Source organism: Centruroides vittatus, unplaced genomic scaffold, assembly GCF_030686945.1.
Source record: "Centruroides vittatus isolate TY-2023 unplaced genomic scaffold, ASM3068694v2 contig_329, whole genome shotgun sequence".
Classification (NCBI taxonomy): Eukaryota; Metazoa; Arthropoda; class Arachnida; order Scorpiones; family Buthidae; genus Centruroides; species Centruroides vittatus.
This window is the reverse complement of record NW_027122113.1, coordinates 450,181-472,068: the sequence shown is the minus strand read 5'-3', so window position 1 is coordinate 472,068 and position 21,888 is coordinate 450,181. Positions and strand designations below refer to the sequence as shown.

Here is a 21,888-nt window from a genome sequence, read left to right as displayed (position 1 = left end):
TCTTTCTACTAAAGCTCTGAATGCTGCTATTTTATAAGAGTACGAGTCACAAAACAATTTTTTATATGTAAAATAAACACAGAAGAAAACAATCGCGAAAACTGCATACGTCTAAGATGTATAGTTCTCAATAAATATTTTTTTTCTAAACCGTTAACTATAAACTGCAGAAAATTCTGCAACTTGAGCGTTCCTTGGGGTGATTTTGCCTGCGGAATTTTCTGCAAGTACGGTCAAGAGGGTTAAACTCAAAAAATTCTCTAAACATACACGTCCTTCGTGGATGGACGATTTTCTAAGGAGCAATAATTTCGGAAAAGTTAATAGAAAATTAAATTTTGGTTATATTTTGCTACCTTACACTAATTTTTGTACTTCTTTTTGTACAATACAAACAGTTTATATTATTTTTTTTTTTCCGTTTAATAACATCGCTTAAGCGGATATCGGATCTGATGTAAACAGCTACGCTAACTATCGATTTTTTTCATTTGTTGCCTTATATTAAAGTTTAAATATGAACGTAAACATAAAATTGTATCAAATCCATGCCTACCCATCGTCAAATGTGTTCAAAATCTTGATTTCTTTAAAAAATGACTTTAATGAACACTTCTTATTCAAAATATACAAAGCCACGCGATACAGAGACGCAATTTTCGACAGAACATGGCGGATTTTAACCACGTGATACAACTAACCAATAGAAAATTTGACAACCCATTGTCGCTACTCTGATATCTAGGTACTCTAATGTCAACTATCTTAGTCTAGATGTGTAGAGTAGCATTATGCATATACTGTAATCAACTATGCAAGGGATTTTTTAAAAGCAAAGTGAATGTAAATGTTGCGCAGTGATCAGCAATCATTTCGAGATACGATTTAGGCCGTTTTAGTTACCTTATGCTTGTGAGATAATTCAAGAGATGATTAAAATTAATTTTTCAAATTATTATAACAAATAAATTAATTTGTATTTCAAAATAAAAAAACTTGAAAGTTTAGGAGTTATTTTATTAGGAATAAGTGCTCGAATTTTTGTAAAATAAATAGAATAAAAATAAAGTTTTTCGTTAATCTATGAAGTTGTTTATTTATTTACAGTATTATGTTGTGGTCATTCCTGAGAATTCGATAGGTAATTGAAAACATCAGTGCAAAAGGGGATAAGTTATGGTATTGATAAAATTGAGATACTGGTATTTGTGTGTGTGTGTGTGTGTGTGTGTGTGTGTGTGTGTTTTTTTTTTTTAATTTCTACACTTTCCATTCTCTGGGAAGTAAGAGGGTCTTTTAATCAAGCCCATTGTGAATTGGGCCAGGTTTACATCGGACAGTGAGGGACGGACATCTCCGGTCGGATTATCCCCGAAAAATTCCTGGGGATTTTTCGATCCGTCCGGATTCGATTCCGGGACCCACAGCGGTAGGCTACCGCTCGGTCATCCGATTGTCCTGTGTACTGGCGGTTGTAAATTATGTTGGTACTGAATAGGCTTAAAGCCTGCAACTTCGTAAGGAACAATGCATGCTATCCGCATCCAGAAAAATTTGCTCATTATTAGTTTAAATCATATCTAATTAAGTATAAAATTTAACTTTTATTTCATTGTCAATTTCTTCGGTACGAGCATCTACGAGGAATAAGTATATTTTAGGACGGCCGGATGGCCGAGCGGTTAAGGTGGCAGCCTACCGCTCTGGGGGACCCGGGATCGAATCCGAACGGGTCGAATAATCCCCAGGAATTTTTCGGGGAGTGGTCCGTTCGGATATGTCGGGCCCCGTCCCTCACCACCCGGTCGCCCCATTGTGGGCTTGGCCGAACCCATAATGGGCCTTCTAAAAGAGGCCCTCTTAGTGCCCACAGGGCGGAAAGAGTTAAAAAAAAAAAAAAAAAAGTATATTTCAAATATTATTAACAACAATAATCTGAAATATTTTAAGATTATTAATTATTTTTATTTTATACGAATCAAAATTACCATAAAATAAAATTTATTATTTATAAATAAATAATCATGACAAATATACAGTCAAACCTGTTTTTCTGCGGTTTTTTTTTTTGTGAGATTTTTTATTTGTGCGGTATAGTTGGCGACTAGTCTCATGCGTTTTGTCATGTCTCACGTTGACTTATTATAGCTAAATAAACTTATTATAGTATAAATGAACCTATTATAGTAATATTATTGCATGAATATGCGAAAAATGAAATAATTATTTTTTAAGTCAACAAAACACCACCTGGACAAAACTATGTAAAACAGACGATAGACAAGACGATGCAGTCAAGTACTGACATCTGTTGTCAATAAATTCTACGTGTGTTTTAATTACGTTAATTAAACCTTCAAAGCGCTTTCACATTCCTGGACCATTAAGATAAGATTCATTTCAAAGCGTAAATTGAAGGTAAATGTACTGTATTATTTTTTCTATTTAGATATAAAATTTCAGGATTTTTATTTTATGTTTAGACATAATTCCTGAAAATGATTAAGGGCAAAAACAAAGCGAAGAGGAAGGTAATTTCCTTAGAAACTAAGACTACGATTTTAAAACGAGTTATTTTTATGTGAGACTTTTTTTTATGCGGTCCCTATTCACCGCATAAAAAAATATTTTTTTAATTGTGTTGCGAAAACTTTTTTATAGCCACTCGTGAAGTTTCGTGCAATTTTTTTATGCGGTCCCTATCCACCGCATAAAAACAGGTTTGACTGTATAAGAAAATCATTCCGCTAGGAGGCGTAAGGTGCTAGAAATTGCGGTTAATGTTACTCTAGGTATACAAAATGGCGGTTCGTCACTGACTCAAGCATACAGAAGCGAGGAAACAGCGGAGACGTACGTTTTTCTAAACATAACCTATTCTAATAATTTAGTTGCTGATAATTATGGTAATTTATTAGAATAGGCTAGGTTTAGAAAAACGCGCGTCCCCACTCCTCGCTTCTGTATGCTGGAGTAAGAGACGAGCTGCCATTTTGTATACCTAGGGTAACATTAACCGAAATGGCTAAAGCAGTGATGTAAAGTTAATAAGGAAGATATATTTAATTTTGTAAGTGGACTTCACTTATTATACTTATTAATTATGTTGTTTAGAAGTTTAATTTTATATACACATTAAATCTAATAATAATGTTTATTATTCAATTGATGATTTAGTTCAGATTTAAAGAAAAATAGGAATAACGAAATTCAGGAAAAGAAAAAAATTAATTAATTATTGCATTCTGGAATATTATATTGATTTTAATCTTTCTGTCTTTAAAATAATATATAAAAATATTCAATGGATTGTCAAAATTAATTTCATATGAAATCTGTTGGGCTGTCATGGGCTACTATCTGTGTAAATGACTTTGTCCCAGTCATCCATTGCTTTCAATGTTGCGGATTTGGACATTGGGCAAGAGAATTCAAGGAGGAACAGACTTGCACTCACTGTTCCAAAGGACACCACTTCAGAGACTGCCAAAAAACAAACACAATACCGTCTTGCATAATAATGTAAGAGATATAATAAGAACCTCCCACCAGATAGAAAGATTGCGATCAACCATAATGCATTAAACGCACAGTGCCCAACACTGATAAAGATTAAGGAACAACAGATACGAAGAACAAATTATGGACCGTAATCAATCAAGTCAGAATGCTCCGACCAATTCTGAGCCACACAATCAGGACAATAAAATGAAGCTCACTCTCATACAAATTAATTTGCAAAGGGGGAAGGCCCCTTTTTCACTGCTTATAAAAACGGCAGAAGACTGGAACGCTGATCTGATAGTCGTTCAAGAGCCTTACCTTTACAAAGGAGAATTACAACAATTGGAAAGTTATCCCCCCTAAGGAAGCTGTCACTACTACACCTAAAACAGCCATACTTATTACGAATTCTCAACTCACGGTCCAATATACTTCGCATCTTTCTACTAGATACGTCACTACTTGTACTATTAACCTTAAACATGAAACCATTTTTATATCCAGCGTTTACTCCTCACCTTTGGAAGAAATAGAACCAATGATCGAGGATTCAGACAAAATTAGTAAAACGGTCGCAGACAGACCGTGACTTATCAGTGGAGACACTAACGCCAAGACATTTCTTTGGCACAGTCCAGTGGAAGATAACAGGAGTTACCGTATGTTGGAACTAATTGCAGCCCTCTACTTGACATCTTGCAACACAAGCCCACTATCCACCTACCACTCTGCAAGGGTCGACAGTTTGGTTGACACAGTACTGGCAAACGTCCATATGGCCCCAAAGATTACATTCTGTTCAACAATTGACAAACCCGAATTGACTGCTAGCAATTATTGCTATATAAAGACTACTATTAATATTAAACTGGAAGACAATAATGCCAATATCTCTTACTATCAAACCCACTGGCCGTCCTTTCAACAAATCATTCAAGAGAATTGGGACCCGAGAAAAGCTACACCTCTTATGGACGAAGACGAGATTAGATTAATGTTTTATTAAGGTACCACAAAAAACGAGTACATACCCAGTACCGCTAGGAATAACCGGGTGAAAGAACAGAAGAGTTAATACAAATATTTACAAGACAGACAAATGTTGAATACAGGCCGAATGGGATGATGGAGACCGTGAAAAAAATACATGATGATTAACAATACAAAAGTTCGCATGTTGGACCGAGGAGACTGCAAATATTACATGAGGCCAGAGCTTGCATATAGATGAGTGGCCAAAATCTGTGTAGAGACAGTGGTACAGGTCTGAGGAGACGAAGGCCGACCAAGGAGGTCCCACAGGGTGAGGAATAATCACCGTTGGTGTTGAGGTAGTAAAGTCCAGTTGTTGGAGGTGACTGAAATATTATAGTAGCTTTTGGCAAGATTGTTAAGAGCTTGGTAGGTGTCTTCATAATTCAGGAGGAGGTGTGGATCAGAGGGCCAGTTGTTTCCGTGAGCCTTGTGCAAGAAGTTGAAGTGGAAGGCGTTCCCCTTCCAGCATGATGCAGTCAAAGATGTAGTGTAGACTGCTGTTGGGAGTGCGACATGCAGGACAGATCGAGTCAGAATTGTTGGCGAACCTGTGAAGGTAAGAGAAGAACTTACCGTGATTGGTGAGGAATTGGGTTGTATAGAAGTTTGGTATAGTCCACTTATTGTTGAAGGTTGGGAGTAAAGCTGTGGGTAACATTTTGTGGTTGGTGACCCCCAGGCATCTTGCCACTTGTCTAGAAGTTCATTCCATGGGATCCTCTTGACAATGGCTTTGCAGATCTTGTTGTATGAGATTGGAATAGTTGTACTGTGAGCAGCATCCTTGGCCAGTGCAACAGCCCTTTCATTGCCGGAGGTGCCCTGGTGGGCATGCGTCCAGCTGATGCTATATGTGTTGTTGGAGTTTGTAATGGTGTGGCAAATCTCAGTAGCAAGAGGATGCAGCTTCCTGCTCCTGATCAGTGCTATGGCAGAGGGACTGTCAGTAACAATGGAGATGCTGCAGTTATTGTAATTTTTGTTCACCCAAATCAGTGCCATAAGGATAGCGAAAAGTTCAGCCTGAAAAGGGGTACAAAACTGACCAAGTTTGTGCTTTTGGTGATAGAGTTCGTTGCCACCCAGGTAGGCAACAAAGCAGCAGCCGACAGAGTTGTTGAGTTTCGACCCATTGGTATAGATTTCTAAGTACGGGTTGTTGATGGGGGAATTGAGAACTTAGTGACTCCCAAGGTGAGGGGTTTCATGTAGCTGGATGTCTAACTCATAGTCCAGAGGGCCGAATGTACCCTGGTTGGTACTGATGGACTGACCGTATTTGATGTTCTTGATCTTGAAGTCGATGATATAGTCGATGGGTGGTTTCTTGGCAATTACCTGTAGACTTTTGTTGGGAGCAGTGCGGAAGGTCTTGGTGATGAGGATGAGAGCCCTCCGCTGGGCAGCTACCAGCTTCCTCCTGGGATGAACCTTCTGGCAGAATCGCCATACAGTAATTTGACCTACTTGTTAAGTGCAGCCATATCAACATTATCAGGGCAGTTTGTGAAGATAGAATCTCACCGCTATTCTCTAGTCAAAGTGTTTAAGGTAGTAGAAATTACCATATGTTTGTAACTCACGCATTAGTGTTAGATATAGCGCAAAATAGGTTATTTTTAGATTGTTAATAATTAGTTAATCTCCATATATATTTCTCTGGTATATTATTTGAGATTTATTTGTTTTAATTTACTTCGTATATATTTTGTAATTATTTTGGTTAAGTTCTAATAAATATAATTTTTGTTTAATTTAAATTGGACTTAGAATAATTCATTTATCTCACACTCTCATACGTAATACTGTAGCCCTATTTAAGATAGATTAATACGCGTCGTGATACTGCGTACAATAAAACCGATCACCTGGTGTCAAGTCCTGGCAATAATAAAGAGAAAGAGGATTTTGCGATTTTCGATCTCCGCATTATAAATTTACTTTAATTTAAGTCCCTCCTGCCACTTGGAACCGCAAGATAACCATCTCCTAAATTGGGTATGACAAATCGGAGAACTGTTTTTACAAACAGTGTCATGTAAGCGGTATAGAAGATAATTTCCTATCTCTATACCCTCGTCTGCTCTCACACTATTGTTTTATACTTAAATTAAGATTTTGATATTTTTATAAATTATTTTGTTTGAAAATTATGTAGGAGATTGTACTGATCCGGAAAGAATAGAAATTGTGGTTTTGGTATCGGAAATAATCGCTATTTTAGCACAAGAATATTTCTAAATATTTATCTTCTGTACGAAACAAAATTGTGTAGTTCAAGCTGATATTAAAAGTAATTTTTAAATTCTACAAAAATCAGTAGATTTCCTGGTTTAAAATCTTAAACATTGTTGTTTTTTTCCTGTATGTATGGGTGTTGGTGTATGTGGGGTGGGCACGATTTTGTCCATCCAGAAGCTTAATAACTCAGAAAATTTCTGAAATTTTGCAGGGAGGTTTGTTTATTAGGGGGCATTGATGCTATTAAATTTTGGTGGTTAAAGGTCGAGAGATTGGGAGATAAAGGGAGGTCACGTGTTGTATCTCGAGTAGAGTCGGACTTAAACTTAACTCCTACACGCTTAGACCCATCTGGACCAAATTATTCATAGTTACTCCCTAGACACTAAGGAAAATATAGCTTAAAACCTGTACATCCCATCAATTCCTGTGATGTCATCCCATTGACACTGATAATTTATTATATAAGTAAGCATTGTGCAATAAAGTATATGTAAGCAAGCATTGTGTAATAATTAATTATTACTTAACGACAACGACAATAATAATTTATTATTGAACGGAGATTAACGAAGTTTAAAGGTGTAGAAAAGCCATCCTATTGGTAATAAGTTGAAATACTGGACGATCATCTTTGGGTGGTGATTTCGTCCGTTTGCGTACGTCATGGATAAAAAGAGGGACTGTCACATTGCCGTGCTGCAATTTTTAATTATATTTTTAGTTTATTTCATTTAAAACATGCTCTCCACCTCAAATTAGTAGTGGCTTGCCCCTGTACATCATACTTTTCCTTTAACAATAGAGTCGTGCCTGTCATCTAACACTTTTCAGGGGTCTCCTGCCCCTATGGTTTCCGTATCTGATCTTCACTTTTATCTATCTAACTCCATTCTCGAGATTAAGGAAAGACAGTGAGAATTTATATATCTACAATTTTTTTTCAAATTGCAGCCCAATAAGTAAATAAATAAATAAAATAAAATAAAGAATTTAGAGGATAAAAATTAATAAACATCAAATATACTATTTTCTTTTCTTTTCTTTCGAAGACACAATGTAGTGACGTAAACTTAAACACTGGGCGAATTTTTCATCCTTTTTATTACCAACCGAATAAAAAGGATGAAAAATTCGCCCAGTGTTTAAGTTTACGTCACTACATTGTGTCTTCGAAAGAAAAGAAAAGAAACGAAAATACAAAACACGGTTTCCTCAAGATAGATCAAATATACTATTTAATTATTTTAAGATATATATTAGTGGTGTACAGTATTAACAAAAAGTATTGTTAGTACGCCACTTCGATGAAAGACGAAATAAAATGTTCTGAGCATTTTCGATAAAAATAAATTAGGTAGAGAAAAGTTAACAAAATAAAGTAAGAAGTTTAAGTATATATATATATATATAATATAAGTATATATATATAATAGTTTATATATATAGCAACAGAATAAAATGTACTGTATTTAACAGTGATTCTGAACTTGTTTTTATATGGCATGCTAAAACTGTAGTAATTCGATTTCTGATGTTTATGTATATCCACTTCAGATTTATATTACTTCTGTGAAGTCTCAAAAAACGGGTTAACATTAATTATTTATATTAGAAGATTGTTAAAACGAATGTAGAAAATCGTCCATTGTTACAGGGGACAAAAACCGATCAAAGATCGGATTAGACGCGTTAGTCATTTGAAACCGCGACCCATGGGAAAAAAGGAGAAAGATGTCGAAAGGCAAAAAGGGCCTAATGTAAAATAAAACGCAATAATTGTAATGATTAATAATTGTAGACGAACGTCCTCCAGTAGAGATAGACCTTTGATAAGTCGCTCGTGTACGAAATTTAGATCAATCAATATTTGAAAAAGGGAAAAGTTTTCAATAAAAAGGAACTTCACATCAAAGCATTAAATTTCAGAAATATCCCAGACTAGACAACAATGGGGAAAATATGAGCGCAAGTTCAAAGTTTCATCAATTCTTTCCATCCTGAGTAAACGGAGGGTGTCAAATAGATTCGTCGAGGTGGCTCTTTCTCGTGACTCGAACAGCGGTCGTTTTTCGCTTGGAGACAAGCGAGGGACCAATCGAGAAGCGAGAAAGGAGGGACGTAGAGCCAATCAACATGAACAATACGAAAAAGGGAGATCGAGATAATCGCCGAGCGAGGGGGACGAGAGGTCTTTTTCCTTCTACGCACGGAGAGGCCGGACAAAAACTGTGAGTCCGCTTACGGCTAATACGCGCACAAAGACAATTTATTTTTTCCTGCATCATGCCGATCTACTAATTAGTGCCACTAAGGACAGACCACCAGTGACCAGAGGCGAACATCTCCACCTGCTGCTGCCCCGGGGCCTACAGTAGAAGACATCAGGAAAACGCCGGCGTGACTGAGACTTTTCGAAAAATTTCATCGTTCGAGAAGAAGTCTGTACTAGGTGTAAGTTCCTTTACGTCTAAATAAACGACTTTTTGTGAGACACTTGTTGTCTGTGTCACCTACCTCACACCCACACGCGAACGACCCTAGACCATCCTGTCGAGGGATTAACGATCCCCCCTAGAAGTCGGCGAACTTACACTTCTCACGAAACTGAAAATTTCTTGAAAAATATAAATTACAGTACTTTCAACTGACATTCAATTATAAATTTATATGTTTTATTTTTGATTCCTTTAAATCTCATATTAAACACATCAATATCTAATTTTCATCAAATATTATTGAGTTTAAAATGAAATTCAATTGAGTGAGCAGAATCAAAAGAATCGTTTAGCGGTTTATTATTTATTTAAATTATATAAACATGAGAAAGTAGACATTTTTATTAAGATTAGACTTAGGCTGTATATACAAGAATTTTTTAAAATTAGATGATTGACCAGAACTTTGAATAATGCTTAATATAATTAACTTTACACTTGCAAATAAACCTAAAATAGAAAAGTATGAAATTTTCAAAAATTGAGTGTTTGCCTTTTTTTCTAAATAGAGCATAAAGGAATTATCAACTAATAAACAGATAATACGGTGATTACTTTTATTGAAAAAGCAAATGTTTATCAAAGTGAATAATGCTTGACATTGAAAATGTACATTTTAAATGTAACTTTTAAACGTAACATTTAAAACGTTTAAATGTTACGTTTAAATGTTACATTTTAAATGAAAATGTACATATCTTATAACCATCAAATAATCTAACAAAGAAAACCTTATTATAACCCGCACAGATTTATGTCTTGAAACTATTCTGAATACAGCATCATTAATCCTTCTGTCCAGAAATCCTATATAAAGCTGGTCTCATTCGACACTCAACCGTGAAGAAAGAACAGTGTATCGTTTCTTCCAGATATTTCGCCATGTTTGCCATTTCGGTATTTCTAGAATCTGTTTCTTACCATGAAGTAAGAATAAATCGAAAGATAATAAGAAAAATAGTCGAAGCAGTCGATTTCGATGAAGTACGACCAGAATTATTCGTGGATTCCATCAAAACGGAATCTGAATAAGATCTAGATTTCATCTTGCCACGCAATAGAAGACAGCAATCTGATAATGAAAGACGAATCGATATATTCGTAGCAAGTCGAGGCAAAAGAGGAGAATATGAAGAGACCAATTCGCAACAGACTTCAACTTCTTCGATTGGACTAATTTTCGTGGCACCTCGAGGTAGAAGATCGGAATCTAATCTCGAATTGCCAATAGGTTCGTCGCGACTCGTGGGAGAAAATGACAAGCTTAAAATTAGATAATTTATTCAAGATTTTACGTTCGGCTGTAAACTAAATTGCATTATGGAAATCTACCAATGAAGTTTTCATAAGATTGATGAAATTAGTGTATACATTCTTAATTACTGTTTGGATAGAAAGATAAAATACATCGGACTTTCAACAGACAGTTTGATCAATTGCTGGTTCAATTGTTCAATATTATTGAATCTGAAATTTATACAATATTGACACACGAAAGGACCCATCACCAAAAAAGAATATTCTAAAAATACATTAATTATTAAAATATCATATTAAAATGATTTCACTTAATCAAATAAGATTTTGGCTAAAGCAGTTTTATTTCGCGCACAAACTTCCAAACAGTAGAGCATCGATTATCCGATCCCCGATCAACCATCACATCGGTTAACCGACCGCGGCAAATTCAAATGTCCACTAGTGATGTGGCGATACAATATTTGGCTATGTCTTGGCTACTTTAATATTATTTTCGTTAAATTTTTGCGTGTTTTAGCTGGCAACATTGACTCGACCGTGAACGGGAGGCCAGTATTTAAGACGAGTTAAAACAAGAAACTGTTATACTTGCCACTTGTTGTGGCCTGAATAAGTTGTGTATATAAAATTTGAATTTGAAATATAATTAATAATATTTAGAATAGTACATACATTCAAATAATATTAGAATAGTAGTATTTTAATGATAATATTTAGAATAATATTTATGTATTATATTAATTTAATGATAAATTAATTTTTCCCTTTTTTTTAAGGCGGCTCGCGCCGCCCCCTAGGCTTGCCGCCCGGGTGCCCCGCACCCTCTGCACCCCCGGGTCGGAACGGCCCTGTAGCTAAATAAAGCAAGCGCCGTACAACACAAAATTTGTAAACACGTCGATAGCGGCAGTGTCAGTATCGTTCGCCATCTTGAATACTGAACGCATGCGCCGAAATGTAAGCGGATTGCAGCTTGTGTGATTGTGCTGCAGCGCGGCAAAGACGCGTTTGCGACACCGCTTTTCGCTGCCGCGCCGCATGTGTGCAACCTCCTTAACGATGCTGTTCTCTCCGAGCAGGCGGTTTTTCTTTCTCACTATTTCACAGACATTTCGTCATCTCCAGATGGTATTCCTTGTTTACTGTATAATCATCTGAAAAAAAATCTTGTAGAATGGCACCATCAGGATGAAACAAATCATGAGCAAAATTCGACCGGAATTGTGGCGCCTTTTTTGAGTGGCGGTAAAGATTTTCCCATCCATTGTGATGACTAAGGTTTTGTTTTCACGTCGTACCCAAAGACCCACGTCTCATCCTCCGTGATAATGTCTTTCATGAAAGTATTTACAGATCCAGTCCGTCCCAAAACTCTTAACTAATTTGCATTCATTAAAAGAAAATTGCAAAACGCAATTAACCCATGTTTATACAAATGAATGTAACGTAACAAAAGATGAAGATAGAACAAACTCTTTTCGAGAGATAGTACAAACAACATACTGTTATGAGGATCCAGAATCGAATCTCAACTGGCCGGAAAACCCCAACAATTTTTCGGTTGGTGGTCTGTCTGGGTATGTCGCACCCCTTCCGGCATCATCTTGGCCACTTTACTGTGGACTTGGCCGAACCAATAATGGGCTCTCTAAAAGAGGGCCTCTATTTGCCCACAGGGCAGGAAAGAGTTTTAAAAAAGTTATTAGTGATTGTCAAATATGTTTGCGTGAGATCGGTATGACCGTGGGACTGTAGTATGGGCAGGCTAATTTAATGTGTAAAAACTGCAAAGTTAATAAATTAACCTTTAATTTAAACTTTTCTTTAGCCTTATTTTGAATTTATTATTATTATTTGTTGTATTCATCGTTAGCAATATTATAAGATCGAAACAAATCGTAATTTAATCGAACAAAATACAAATTTTATTTTAATTGAAACCTTAAACGGTTAATTCACTAATTCATCGTTAATATACGCAGCCCTAAAATAAACAAATGCAGATTTTATTAAAACACAAAGTATTATTGAATAGGATATTACGCAAACGATTGATTTCTGTTTGTATCGCAGTCATGTCAAAACCGCATCAATAGTAAAATAGGAAATACACAATATCGATATCTAAAAGCATCAAATTAATTTACTTTTATCCAAGGTTCCACAAATTTCAGTTGACTCAATTGTCTTGTACCAAGCGAAACAGAAGATTTCGAAAACGATAATTAGAATACTCACTTAGATCAGAATATTTAAAATTTAAAAAGAAAATAACAGGATTTTAAGACATTGGTTTAATACATTCAATAATCGAAAGATGAAATTGCGTCACCGATACGCAAACACATGATTTGTGTTTGCGGATCGTATTCAAAGGTGTTTTCAATTTTAAGAAAATCTGCATTTGGTTTATTTAGAAGAAGATGTTGTATTAGAGGCGCCAAAACTGAACTTGAATCCAAATCTAAAATTTAGGAAATATAGGGTGCAACATTGTCAATTTCATCATATAAATCTTGAGTTAAAATATCTTTTTGATTTTTACATGGATCACATAAACTATTCTCTAGAGCTTTACATTTTGCAAATCTAATTGATTTATTTATTTGAAGGAAATTATATAGGTTATTAAGAAAATTAAACAATGTATCATGCTGCTTTATTTGCTCGAACCTTTCTTCCAATTTTGATAATGCGGTGTCCAATATTACAAAGTAAAAATTAATTTTGAATTGGTCAGCCGGGTCTTCACACTCGTAATTAAATAATCGCTTTTTTGTTCGGGGTCTCACAATATTTATCGGAGGAAACGAAGGGTCACAGTCGATATCATCGGCAATTTTTTTGGCCTCTTCTAAAATATCATTAAAACCTTTATTTGATCTAATATGAGATAAATAAGTTTTCGTCTGCTTCAAGATAAAAACGATATTAGGTAGTGTAGAATCTGACTCCTGCATCACTTTACTTGCAATATTAATTTTTGTTAACACAATATTCCATGTAATAATAGAACAAATAAATTTAAACGACTTGATTTTTAAGAGTAATGAATTTGCCATATTTCTGGTTTCAGGGTCTCTGCTATTATCAGAATAAAGTGCAAATAAAGCGTCATATATTTTTGCCAAATTGTATCTAAGAACTTTCAAAGCATCTATTCTACTTTCCCATCTAGTACTAGAAAAAGGTTTTAATGATAAAGTTGGGATTTCATCTTTTAAAACTTGCCAACGTTTAGTCGATGCAGAAAAGAAAACGTAAAGTTCCTGCACAATAGCAAAGAAATTTGTAATTTCTAAAGACGCTTTTGCAGCGTCATTAACAACTAAATTTAAGCTATGGGCCGCACAAGGCACGTAAAAAGCTCTAGGGTTTAATTCAAGAATTTTTTTTTGTAAACCATTATTGCGACCCTTCATATTCGCACCATTATCGTAACCCTGCCCCCTTAAATCTCCTAAACAAATGTTGTGAGTCTCCAAAAAATCCAATAAAACATTGGTTAAGCCTTGTCCTGTCGAATCTGATATTGAAATGAATCCCAAAAAATGCTCCCTAATTTCTATTTGCTTTGATTTATTATTTAATAAAAACAAACCTTACTACAACAGTAAGTTGGTCTTTGTGACTTACATCAGGAGTCGAATCTAAAATAATAGAAAAATATTTACTAGCTTTTAACATAGATATAATTTCATGTCTTATTTTCTCTCCCAGAAGGGAAATTAGTTCGTTTTGAATATGAACACCTAAATAATGAGGCATATTTGATGGAGTTTTTCTAATCCTGTTAATATGATCGGATATCGTATCATTAAAGTTTGCAATTGTTTCAATTAATTTTAAAAAGTTTCCATTTTGTTGCTCATATATCTTGTTATTTTCACCCCTAAAACTCAAATTTTGACCGGCTAAAAATTTAACAACATAAATTATAATTTTTAAAACAGAAACCCATCTATCTTTTTCCATGTTTATTAATTTCTCATTTAGTGAATCAGTTGTCGTTTTAGAAGAAATTGATTGTTTTAGATCAATCCAAGATCTTGTATTACAAATGTGACCTTTTGATTTTTCATGTCGTTCTATAACCTGACTTAAATGTCTCCAATCATTATAACCCTCAACTAAACCACTAGAAAAAGTTTTAAATATTTTGCAAAGAAAACAATATACACAGTCTTTTGATTTAGAATACACCAGCCAAACTCTTGGAATTATTTCCCCATTACAGTTTTTTTATAATAAATAGACGAGAAACCTCTATTGTATTTATTTATTTATTTTTATTTATTTATTTTTTTTTTAACTTCCCTTAACCCTCTGGCACTCAGGGATCAATACACCCCGCACCGCATTGCACAACGGGGATATATGAAACTTTAATCCTTTACATCAAGAACACAAAGTAACAGTAAACAATAAAGTAAAATAAATAAACAAACTACTGGGCAGCTCACCCAGGAAAGAGATAATTACATTCGAGCGTTCTTGCTCTTGTAAATTTTTCTGAAGAACTCCGTTAACGCCTTAAAGCAGTGCTCATTTCTTATGAGCTGATAGAAGCCACAAGGCCAGGTCAACCCCTCCTCGAGAGCAATGAGTTCCAGTCTTTTCCTGTTATACTGCCAGTGTACACATTCGAAGATAAGATGATGTATGTCCTCATTTGCTTGACCACACATACAGTCAGTTTGTTCACTAAGGTTAAACCGCCTTTTGAATACCCCCAGGCCATCATGCCCAGATAGGTAAATCATATCAGCTTCTGTCAGTTGGGTAGGCCCTAAATCTATCAGAGTTAATTTAATTTTATCCAATAAAACACCAGGCCAATAGTTAGGATCCTCATGAACATGAAGATTTTCATTTTCAAAACTTACTTCTTCAGGACTTTGTTCTTTTAATAAAACACCTGCTTCCATTGTAGTTTTGGTATTCGACGAGTCCTCCTTTTTTCCCCCGCTACTGACCACTATGAATTCGGTCTCCGTCACATTTACATCTCGAGCTTGGGAACTTGATGGTGCCTCCTGTGATGTTGTTGAGATTAAAAACGTTTCGAGTGAACCACTAGCCTTTTTAACTAATTCTTCCTTTTCACGCTTTCTTTTTCTGTACTGTGCGCCAGAAAGCCTTTTTCGATTATCAGACATCTACCAAAAAAAAAAAAAAAAAAATGAATCCAAGTTATGATTCGTCGAAAAAATTTTGTTTTCGAAGATTTAAAGAAGCATAAATTAATTAAGCTTTGTTTTTCGAAAAATACCAACTTTTGAAAGGAAACTTTACAAAATTTTTTATTTTGTCTGAAAATTTCAACATTTTTAATCAAAACAAAAAAATATTAAGATTATGCTAATCTTTAATTAAACTATATTTTACTAATAAAAAAAAGAAAAATGTTTTACTATTGTTATTATGTTGGTATTATTATTTAAGTTATAAATTTGTTACACAATATAAATTTAATTTAACAAAATATTATTTAAATTTTATTTAACCGCGCAAAAGCAAAATATAATCAAATTAATGTATGTACTCACCTTTAATTTTTACTGTCTCTCTAACCACGATATCAAACAAAAACTTTTTAAGCTGTTGCGATTTACACGATTACACGTTTAAAATTAAAATAAAAGAAATTATCCCGGTGCGTGCATTTCTATGCTTTGACCACAGATGAGTATTTTCCTGTAAAATCTTCCTCGCGACCGACGTGAAAAATAGCTTAAACGAGGCTTAATTTTATTTAACGACTCTTTTTTTTAACTCTTTCCGCCCTGTGGGCACTAAGAGGGCCTTTTTTGCTAGCCATTATGGGTTAGGCCAGGCCCACAATGGGCCGACCGGGTGGTGAGGGACGGGGCCCGACATATCCAGACGGACCACCCCCCGAAAAATTCCTGGGGATTATTCGACCCGTCGGGTCCCCCAGAGCGGTAGGCTACCACCTTGACCGCTCGGCCATCCGGCCTGAATTTAACGACTCTATCCAATTGCTGTTTTTAAAACGTGTGCGAGATTTAGCTGCAAAAGAACGAGTGAAAGCAAAAGAAAATTTTGGACTTTTTCTAATGTATAGGCCTACTTTATGTAAAATATGTAACCCGAATATATTTTTTTTTTGTTTTATATTTTTCAATATACAGTACAGTACTGTATTTATTTTGTGCAAAAGGAAGGGAGAGTTCGTGTATTACGGGAATTAATTCAATTAAATTTTGGTGGTTAAAGTTCGTGAAGGTTGGGAGATAATGGGGGTCGTGTTTATCTCCAGTAGGGTCTGACCTAATGACGATTTTACTCGTTATTTGCATTTACAGTTTTTTTTTTTTTTTTTTTTTTTTTGTAAAACTCATCTCTACCCTCAAAATTAAGCTTTTTGCCATTCGAAAATATATAAAAGTATAAAAAATTATTTTAAAAAATAGCAACGACCGAACGACCGGAATAGTTACACAACTTGCTGGAATTTTTCACAAGCTGCTAGATTTAAAATATGGTAACGTTATAAGTTCCTTTTTTTTAAAGAAAGCGATGTTAATAATTCTTACCGGAAGGTATTTAATGAAATTTGTTCCAGACATTTGTGTTGATGCCATGACGAACAAAAGGTTAGTTCATGTTAAAAGGCTCAAGTACAATCTTATGGGAATGCATCAGAGTTTAAAAAGCGTTAGTTCTTTTTTAGAGGAATGTTGTCTCAATGGATTGTAGCAGATGTTCTGTTGTGCCAAAGAAATAGCTATTGAAATGATAATAACGAGGTTGCGGCCGAAGTTTCATCTCTAAAACATGAACGTCGAACGTCGAGCGCCGCTATCGTAAGCGGCGCTCGATGTTCGCGTTTTAGAGATGAAACTTTCGGCCGCAACCTCGCTAATATCTCCATTTTTCGAGCTTGAACCTCGGATCAGAATTGGGCATAAAAATAAACAATATGATTACGATGGAGAAGATACAACAATTCTTGACCCCTACAAAAACTTTGAAGTAAGCTTTCTAATTATTTTTATAAATTCCAAGAGGGAAGAATTTTCTTATTTGGAAAATCACAATAAATTAATTAAGATTTTATTTGATATTCCACTGTTAGCCGTTAAAGATTCGGAAGTTATTTTTTAAAAGACTGTCAGGACTTCATACGGGATTGACGGAATTGTCACATATCTATTAATTAAAAAGTGTTATTGCCTTTTCTTTGACCTTATCTTACCAGCAACTGCGAAAAAAGCGGGCCAAAATTACCGCCCGAGGCAATTTTGGCGCGCTGGCCCTGATGATTTATATATGGAAACTGGATATACAAAGTGTCAATCTTTTCATTTTTAACATTATATCTATTATTTATATGATACTCATACCACTTACATATGATGTTCTTCGGATAGTTATTTGATAAGTATTTTTTTAAAAGCTGTTTGTTTCTGTTTCAATACCGTCTTGTAATGTTGTTCTATTCATTATTTGCTTTAATTCCATCAGGAATGTGTTTCTCTTGATTTCTATTTTAGTTAACTATAACAGACACTGTTATAGTTAACAAAAACTTTTATTTAAACACAAAAGGAACACTGCAACTTCACACAATTCATCCACGTCTGAAGAAAAAGGCGGGAAAGAAAGAACAAAAAAATAAAGTAGGGGGAACTTACAGGCAAAATCGTTCAGTGTTGCCACCAAACAACAGATCATGAAAATGTTAATATTTTCCTCATTTTTCAATAGTTTTCTTAGCATTTTCTAATCTCAAACACATCCATCAACAGTGCTGCTTACGAAGCGGCCGGATGGCCGAGCGGTCAAGGTGACAGCCTATCGCTCTGGGGGTGGTCCGTCCGGATATGTCCGGCCCCGTCCCTCACCACCCGGCCGCTCCATTGTGGGCCTGGCCGAACCCATAAGGGTAGCCGACGGGAGAGAGAAAGAAGGTTACAGCGGTCGAGCGGTCAGACTGTCGTGTGGGAATGGACTGACATTTCTGAGACGGGTTACCATCTGAAACCGTTTAATAAAAATATAATGATCCTTACAAATCTTTCTTGTATGAAGAGATTCACAATCCGAATCGCGGAGAATAAAGTTCAATAAAGTTCGAGAATTCCGTGTCTTCGTTGCTGGCAGTTCGATGTGTTGGTGAACAATCCGTATGCCCCGGGGCGTAGAACACGGTTCGACGGCGATCCCTGGATGAGTCGACGAATCTGGAGCTGGCTAGGAAACACCACAGTTGACAATGCCTCCAGCAAGGTCCGAAAGGTCCGTATCCCCAAATATTTCGTGAACACACACGGCAAGAGAGGAATCCCACGTATCCACACAAGACCAACCGATGTCCTCGAGAAAACCTGGGTTTTATATCGTTTTCTCCCCAAGTAGCCTCTCCATTGGTTTCTCATTGTCAGCTGGTGCCAATTCGAAACCCGATGGAGGGAGCGGGAGAGGTCATCGTCGCGACAGAACTTGATTCCTCTCGCGTCGCGTGTTTCTCGAATTCGTTCTTTTCCATTGTTTTAAATACAGAGAAAACCTTCCATTAAACAATGGAATGCTCCAATATCGTCCCTTTTAGTCGACCCCCGTTCGGGTCCTCACATAATGGACTTGCTTAAAGCTTAGGCCAATTTGCAGATTAGAGAGTGAGCAACTTCTACCTCTGGATTCTTTTGCCTTTTTTTCTGCCTAGTAAATTTCTTGAACATTTATTAAGAGAGGCCCTCTTAGTGCCCACAGGGCGGAAAGAGTTAAAAAACAAGAGCTGCTTACGGGTACACTTCGGCTTTAAGCGAGTGACACTTTGCTACTCCCTATCAAAATTAAATGTTTTTAAAATACTTTTACACGTTTTAAACAAATGTTTTATTTCAATATAATAATGTTACACACACAAAGCAACATGGTTCTATTGATATATACCCTCGATGGACAACCGGATGGCCGAGCGGTCAAGGCAGCAGTCTACCGCTCTTAGGTACCCGGAATCGAATCCGGACGGGTCGAAAACCCCCAGGAAATTTTTGGGGGTCCGACCAGATGTGAGCCTGGCCGAACCCATAATGGGCTTGCTAAAAGAGGTCCTCTTAGTGCCCACAGGGCGAAAGGAGTTAAAAAAATATTATACGTATACAAATAAATACATGTTTATTTGTTACCCGACGTCTGATAAGTATGACGTTTCTATAAAATTGAAGGTAGTATAAAAAAATAAATTGTCGTAGGCTGTATATTTTTAAATATGCCATTTTGTTTATTGTATTGTCTGTGAATAAAAGTTTTCTCACATAAGCAGTGAACATACAACCTTACACCATCACTATGACCTCCCCCATATTTTACTGTAACTTGAATACAGTATGGAAATAATATTTTTAAAAATGGAAAATGAAAAGTAAAATTTATAATTAAAGTAAATATTGAAAATTTGAAATCTAAGTCAATATGAGCTCGAATAAAATCAATATATATACAGATAAGTTAATGTTTGAAAAATGACGTTGAGTGGGTCATTTTTCTACGCCCATTCAGGGTTGAGCTGGGCTCCAGGACGAAGACTGCCGAATAGTGAGGAACTGGAATAGACATATCGGGGACAAATCTCCTATGAAAAATTCCTGGTGTTGCTCACTTGTATTCGATTCCAAATCCCCCAAAGCAGAAGGCTGAAGTTTTAACCATTCGACAATAGAGATTTATAAATCTCTACTCTTCGTAGTTTTAAAAATTTATACAGTATTTGCTAAACTTATCTACAGGACAATTAAAATTAAAATCAAATTTATTAATTTTAATTTCGATCTTATAAAACATATGTATAAAGATTAATGTGTATAGATTTATAGTTAGAGACATTTGGCGTGAGTTGTTAATATGAAAAGAGTAGGTGTTATTGGTTTTATTGCACATTTTCCACGTATAAAATTGCTTATTTTCCTATAAACTATATCAGAGTGTTTTTGAAAAATTAATATATAATTTTTTCTAATCATTTTCTTTGTAGAATCCCAAAGGCAATATTAGTAGGTTTGTTACCGGTTAGAATTTATTTTCAGGTAATTTCGAAGATGAAATCTCCCAAGTTTTACATTATTTTGATTTTATTCTCTATCTGTAAGTGTTACGAGAATTAATTTAGTTTTACTTTTAAGTTTTTATTAATATAACTTGTTTTCTATTTAAGTCGTACATGAAGTAAATACAGTGCAGAAGATCTTAGATGGGTATTATCTATCGGATGAAGATGGAATTTTCGTATCTTGTAAAAATAAATTTGATGAATATTTCTGCCTAGGAAAATGCGTTGATGATGGAGCGAAAGATGGTTATTGTGTGGGTCATTCCTTTGTTTGTTTTTGTAAATTTAAAGTTGACTATCCGCCTAGCCATATATTGTTTTGATCAATTATGTATCTTACAATAATTCAAATGGAATAACTGTAATGTTAAAAGGAATAAATTTCGAAATTTATTGAAAACTTTCGATTTATTTTTTATTAGAATAACGTTCTTAATCGTGATTATAATCAAAAAGTAATCTCTTAATGTCCAGAATTCGAAAGGGAAAGAAAAGGTATCGTCGATTCTTCTTTCGGGAGTAATTTTACTCTTTCCCTAAGAGGGCTTCTTTTATAGCAAGCTCATTATGAGTTTGGCCAGTCCCACAAAGGCTCGACGTATCCGGAACCGATCCTTAAAAATTTCTGGGGTTTATCGATCCTTCCGGATTCTTTATGTGGTCCCCAAACTGAAGTTGACACCTTCACCGCTTAGCCATTCACCCATCATTCTTATGGTGTCGTGTAAATTTAATTTTATGAACATTATTTCCGTTTAAAAATACAAAAAGATTAGATTCCTAATATTCAGTGGCGTGCCGTCATTGGAAGCGTTGGAAGCGCCGCATCCCTTGTATTTTCTAAAATATAAATTCATATTGGGCGATTATTTTCATATTTTAACGTACTTTGAATTAATTAAAATTAATATTTTATTATAACCTCATTATGTATCTTATTACAGATTTGTTTACTATATGTGAAAAAACGATAAGATTGGGCTATTGTATATTCGAATATCAGTGGCGAAATGGAAGCGCTGTACTGTCGAAACCGGGTCAGCTTCCACGGCGAAAATAACTGAATGGTGTAGAGCAGCCAGATTATAGGCATTGGCGCATGCGCTTTACAGAGAACCAACCTCACCCGGTTTAGCTGAAGGAAGCTACAAACCAAAATATCGTATAACGCTTCCAACGATTCTATCCCTTAGCCACTGGCAGGGAGCTATCTAAGTGAATTGTTTTAAGATTTAAAAAGTAAAGAGAATTCAATGCTATTTTTATGTGAAA

At 35.3% G+C, this 21,888-nt stretch overlaps 1 protein-coding gene across 1 annotated transcript; it reads right to left on the bottom strand.

Annotated features, from left to right (window-relative positions):
* Positions 1-13,009: 13,009 nt before the first annotated feature.
* LOC136973866 (zinc finger MYM-type protein 1-like) lies at positions 13,010-14,513 on the bottom strand. The gene is made up of 2 exons (XM_067268646.1): positions 14,175-14,513; positions 13,010-14,110 (listed from the first exon to the last, which is right to left on the bottom strand). Exons 1-2 carry the CDS (start codon positions 14,511-14,513, stop codon positions 13,010-13,012), a joined length of 1,440 nt encoding a protein of 479 aa, XP_067124747.1.
* Between the last annotated feature and the right edge of the window lie 7,375 nt (positions 14,514-21,888).